General features: G+C 38.4%; 1 protein-coding gene across 2 annotated transcripts; it reads left to right on the top strand.

Annotated features, from left to right (window-relative positions):
* LOC102721735 (protein DEHYDRATION-INDUCED 19 homolog 2) lies at window positions 1-5,387 on the top strand. 2 transcript variants are annotated; one of them, XM_015837625.2, is made up of 5 exons: window positions 1-218; window positions 369-529; window positions 3,778-3,855; window positions 3,994-4,341; window positions 4,835-5,387. In XM_015837625.2, the coding sequence occupies exons 1-5, from the start codon at window positions 143-145 to the stop codon at window positions 4,886-4,888; spliced, it is 717 nt and encodes a 238-aa protein (XP_015693111.1). In that variant the 5' UTR covers window positions 1-142; the 3' UTR covers window positions 4,889-5,387. The 2 variants fall into 2 exon arrangements, with proteins under 2 accessions (XP_015693111.1, XP_006654296.1); XM_006654233.3 differs by having other exon boundaries at window positions 11-218; window positions 3,994-4,262.
* Window positions 5,388-5,910: the final 523 nt, after the last annotated feature.

The following is a 5,910-nucleotide window of genomic DNA, read 5'->3' as shown; positions in this document are numbered from 1 at the left end:
AGGGAAAAAGGAAAAAATCGCCTCCACCGCGAAAGGGTGGAAAAAAAAAAGGCGAGGCGAGGGGAGGGGGGAAGGGAAGGAAGGTAGCGCGCGCGGGGGGGCTAGGGTTTCGATTCGGTTCGACCCGACTCCGCAGCCAGCCATGGACGCCGGCGACGCCTGGGGCCGCTCCTCCTCCTCCTCCTCCGCCGCCGCCAGGCGCCTGCAGTCGCGCTACGGTACGTGCGATGATGTGCCGCCTGTTGGAGGATGGGCTATGTTTCCCCCTCCCCTCCCCAGCTCGCGGTTTGTTTTGTGTTTTGTTTCCTGATGGGCTTCGATTTGATGCGTGGGTGGGTGATGGGACGTGGTGCGGGTCTGGTCTTCAGATCTCTACATGGGGTTCGACGACGCGGACGCGGCGGGAGGGGAGGAGATGGAGGCTCGCAGCGGGGAGGCCTACAACTGCCCCTTCTGCGGCGAGGACTTCGACTTCGTCGCCTTCTGCTGCCACGTCGACGACGAGCACGCCGTCGAGGCCAAGAGCGGGGTATGCCACATCCTGCGATCCGACACCCCGCGTTGTAGTTCCCCTTTTTCTGACGCCCATTTTAGCTGTTACTGTCAGATTGTTGTGTTTGCCGCGATTGGTTGGATACTTGGATTGAGTATTTGCTCGCGGAAATGGGTAATTTTTAGGTGGCAGTGCAGATTCAGGTTTCTGTTAGGACGCGATGCTCCGCTGGTGGCAACAAATTAGAATTGTGACGGTTCAACGAAAGTTTTCTGGTTTGAGCTGCTGGGAATTTTTTGAAGGGACTTGTTGGTTGGAAATTATAGGATTGAGTTGCTTTGGGGTTTCGGTAGGTGTCTTGGTGTGCTTGATTGGAGAAATATAATTTGTGGTTACGCTTGTCAGGGAGAATGACTGCTTTAATTTTGGGAGGTTTGTTGAGAGAGTTTTTGTGTCTTTTGGATGAGTTTGGTTTGAGACGTGGTCTAGGAGTGGTGGAAAAAAATTTTATGTTATTTTGTTCATACGAATCATTAGCCCATTACACTCTACCGTAATTTATTTATATTCTTTCTTTTTCTTAGCACACATGTCAAATGTGTTTTAGTACAGCTTCCATCACTGTAAATTCACCTCTCCTCCTCCACTCCCCCTCTTTTACCCATAACTTTATCACCCTGTAACACTTCATTTTAATCAATGAAATGGCTATAAGGTAGAGCCACCTCTACCTTCTTACGTTAAAAAAAAACGAAATGTGTTCTCTCTGATTCTTTTTTTGGTAAATTACTGGACCTTTTAGCAGTTTTTTTGGTAAATTCCTACTCTATACTCTCTAAATTGTAGAGTACATCAGCACGTGTTTTTCTTGAAAGTGAAACATCCATGGCGAATTGTTGGTTTGTTTGAGGTCTAGCTAGCAGGCTAGACCATACATTTTAGCAATAAGCATTTGCGAATCAGGATTATTATATATTTTTATTGAATGTAACAATGTGATGATTATTTTTGGCTTGGTGACTGGGGTTGCAGTTATCTACAGAGGAAAAGAGTAGTACTAATTATTCATCAATTGCTTTCTGTTTTGTGATTGAGACTTGTTCATGACTCGTAGTGGGGTGCAACTTATTACATGATCCATTATCAATCGGTTCACCATTTTCTTTGCTTGCATCATAAAAATGGGCATAACTCTTCTTTGTTTTGTGTTAGATCATTAAGATGATTGAAATTGCAGCAATTTTCATGTTTTATTCTATACATAGGATCATTCACACTATATTTGAATTTCTGAGATATATCCTTTTGTTTAATATTTGAAATTATGATAATGCTTGAAATGAGGGAATGGAGTTTAGTGGTTGGTAGTATCATTTTCATTGGTTCTGGTTTAGGAAATTATCTTTTTTCTATTCGTATTTTCCAAGATGATTTTCTCTGCTATTGGTTGTTAGTTCTGATCATCTTTTGTAAATTAAAATAGCAACCTTCATCTGTGGTATTAGAATATCTGTCTGTTTAGTGACTTGGTGTTGATATTGGCATCTGTATGTTTTTTAAATATGCTAATATTATGTAGCTGCCAGGCTGGATACCTTTTGGATTTGTGTTAAGAAATTAGGATTCATCTTGGTAATGGAGTACTTTAGTATCTTTTTTTTTATTATTTGCACGATTTGTTTCATCTATATAACCATGAAAGCTTTGTCGATGTATGCAAATCAGTTTATGATTCAAAGTGTTCCATTGTTAACATTTTCATGGAAGTTGACATGTACATGTTTCTTGTAATGTTAAATATGTATACCTTAGTTGTCTTGAACTGAATTTCTCCTCTTCCATCTCTATTTAGGTATACCATTAGATTCTTTGTATAAAAGAACTATATTATTTGGGAAGCTACAATCAGAAGATACTGTACCAGATACTCTATGCTTCAGAATTAGTGAATTTTTTGTATAACCATATGCAATTCCCCTTGGATAGAGACTATTTGTCTTTATGTTAGATCCAATCAGTGAATTGTTATATGCTGCTAATAGAAATTATTTGCTGTATATTATGAGGCAACTAAACAGTTATATTCCAATTCAAAGCAGAAATGCCTTAAACTCGAGTTTGCAGTTCTAGCCACAATGGGCAAGCATCAGACATCTTACCACACTGCAATTACGTTAACATAAGTAATATGGAGTGAATAGCATCATGCAATACTGTAACTCATACTTCAGAGATAAGATGGTCTATTATATAGAGGAGTTTGTTATATTGGTCTTATATTTAACCTTGACATTAAATTGTTAGATTCTAGTCTACATAAGGAAATGCAGCGTACAATTCAGATCAACTTAGAATTTAATGTCTCTCTCTCCTAATTATTTTATATTATCCTAGTCTACAGTTTCCTCTCTATCCGAAAATACCCTTCAGCCCCATGTTGTCCTGGCCCTCCTTCATGTGTTGTTTAACTCTGGCTATTTGTAAATAAGTGTTTGGTTCCGTATCCTTTAAACTCCGTTGCAATAGCTTATGTAGTGTACTATGGTAGCAGTCTATATTCTCATTTAACTAGCCTTTGCAGCAAAATTTACCTTGACTAACTTATACAATGATGAAAATCTGACATTATTTATGGTGATTGAATCCATGCCTTTCCTCAGCCTTGGCTGCATGTGAGAGCTTTTTTCTTTTTTACTTTGTGTTAGGCAGGTCTTGTATAGTTCCTTTGGTATACTGAAATACTTAACCATCCGAAGTTTCTTATTGATTAACTCTACCTATTTGTTACTGGAGATAAGATGATGTGCTCATGGGCTCATGGCCATCTCCCAAGTCCCAATAATTGGTGCTGCAAATCCTTCTTTTCCTTTTTATTCTATTCTTGTTTTTTGTAGTTGATAATTCTTCTATCTAGAAGATCAATTGAAAAAAATTTAAATCACATGCTCAAGCAAGCAAGCATGTCCATAAAGTGTTTAGCTTAGGAATTCCTGTTGATCAAATTGCATTTAGACTCTACTGTGTTCGAAATTTCCTGTGGAGAAAACAGTAAGTAGTAAATTCTTTAGGGAATACTTTTAAATAGGGTGTTATGCTGTGTTGCTTGGAATAATGTATGGAATGCTGGAAAGAGGTATCTGAAAGACCGAAGTGAAGTAGTACCCACTCACATTAGGACTCATTTAACTGCTTAAGGATATTTCCCACTTTAGTTCCTTCTTTTACTATAGCATAAAAATGAATTGGCGAAAGTACTTGTGGAACTTGATTAACTACCCTTTCAGGTATGCCCCATCTGTGCTACAAGGGTTGGAGTGGACTTGATAGGTCACTTGACGATGCAGCACGGAAGTTACTTCAAGATATCCTTTTTTCTTCACTCTACTGCTGTGAATGAACATATACAATTTTACTTTTTTTACATTATGTTCAGTTGAAGATACAATGGCCTTCTTGGTACGTGGAAATAACTGCACATGACTTTCCTTAATGAATAATACATGCAACGCAGACGAAGAGTCCGAAAAATATCTTCGGGGTCCCATTCTTTGCTTTCCCTGTTAAGAAAGGACTTAAGAGATGGCAGTTTGCAGTCCTTTCTTGGTGGATCATCCTATGTATCTAATCCTCCTGCTGCTGCACCAGATCCATTTTTGTCATCTTTAATTTGTAGTTTGCCTGTGGCTGAACCATCGAAAGATTTACATTCCGACCCATCTGACAATAACTTTTTGCTAAATAAATTCCCAGATGAAAAGACTGTAGAGAGGTATGTCACCTCAAGCTTTGCTCTTTCTGCCGCCTCACTCCGCTCCCTCTTTGCCACAATACCAGTACCACTGTATCTGGTCAGTGGAGGATAGTTTTGGCATTATATTCAGTTTTGTTTTATTTTATATTTCCCTTGTGCATACTTAATTATGCTTTTGCTGCTGTGGCACAGTACTGAGCTAGCACATGTTTATGTTCTCAAGAATCTATGCATCCAGAAAACTGTCAGAAACTAGTGCATAGAAAAGTAGAAGACTAACTTCCTGTACAATCTGCATGGTTGAGCAAGCTCCCATTTTGTTCATCTTTTTTCATTGAGGCCTCTGAGCTATCAAAAGGACAAATTCCATTATTGCTAGCTGGTTGATTGCATTGTCACTTAGCACCTCTAATGGTTTAGGAGGAAGGTGAATTTTTAGATCTGGCATGTGAAAAGTTTTAGTTGAACCTTTAGAAACGATGCATATTTTTGCCACAATGTAATGCTTCTGCTAACGTTTTCCCCTATGGAGTAGTCATAGATCATTATTTACTGTCAATATTGATTGAATATCTGTGGTGATCTTACAGAGCCGAACCATCTCTGTCGGAGAAGGATCAGAAGGAGAGGGCTCGAAGGAGTAAATTTGTCCGTGGGCTCGTGCTCTCGACAATATTTGAGGATGATAGCTTGTAAGGGAGGTCATCAACCTTAATCTAGCAGCGGCATGACAAGGTCAAGGAACAGCATTACATGAGAACCAGCAAAAGCCTTGTTCATACCGCCGCCGATGCTGCTTCCAGCCTTCGCGACAAACTGGAGGCCAAGCATCATGTTTATGTATGAACGTAAGTATGATGTATGTCTGTCTTTCCTGCATTTGCTGAGAGGGGTAGCGGGAACCAGCATAGTAGTGGAGAAAGGTCTCTGTGTCCCAACCTTCCACGTCGAATAAACGAGGACATTGTTTGTGTTCCTTGAGTGGCTTTGTGCATATATGGAGAGAGGATAGCTACTCGCAATGTATTAGGTTACCTCTGTGTTTATTTAATCAGTGTAATGTAATAATAGGACGTGCTGCACGATTGTATTTAATCCCAACGGTATGTGATACTGCATTGGATCTATACATGCCAAGAGCTAGAATAATACTCCCTACGTCTAGATGTAGGTGATATTTTATTATTTGGAAAGATTGACTAGTATGCTCTTATTATATGACTAGTATATTATATATGTGTTCCAACAGGATTTTATTAAAAAATAGTATTAGTATCTTATTAAAGTATAGTTAATAAAAATTGTTTGATAAATTATTTTTTATTTCAACAATAGAAAAGGGCAGTTGGCGGATTTATCGTAATCACTATTTTTTTATAGGAGTGGGATCTTTTTATTGGAGTAGGGAGTGGTGCTTGGGATGGTAGGGTAGTTGAGAGAGAAATTTGAATAAAAAGTAATAGATGTGATAGATAAGAGAATACTATAAGTGAAAGCTTAAAATCTCTTATATATTTGGATGAAGGTGTTAGCAAATACTTTTCTAGTTCTTTTAATGTTTTGTGTTGTTGATTTTTTTTATCAATGTTTAACCTTTGCTTTATTTAAAAATATATAACTATTATATAACTATTACTTATTTTATTATAATTTATTTTATAATTAA

This window comes from Oryza brachyantha, chromosome 5 (genome assembly GCF_000231095.2).
Source record: "Oryza brachyantha chromosome 5, ObraRS2, whole genome shotgun sequence".
NCBI lineage: Eukaryota > Viridiplantae > Streptophyta > Magnoliopsida > Poales > Poaceae > Oryza > Oryza brachyantha.
The sequence above is the reverse complement of the archived record's forward strand: the minus strand, read 5'-3'. Positions and strand labels throughout refer to the sequence as shown.

Coding starts and splice junctions, on each gene's coding strand:
- LOC102721735 (XM_015837625.2), top strand. CDS start 143: ATGGACGCCGGCGACGCCTGGGGCCGCTCCTCCTCCTCCTCCTCCGCC. Junction 3,856..3,993: donor AGCACGGAAGTTACTTCAAG/ATATCCTTTTTT, acceptor AATGAATAATAC/ATGCAACGCAGACGAAGAGT. Junction 4,342..4,834: donor TACCAGTACCACTGTATCTG/GTCAGTGGAGGA, acceptor GTGATCTTACAG/AGCCGAACCATCTCTGTCGG.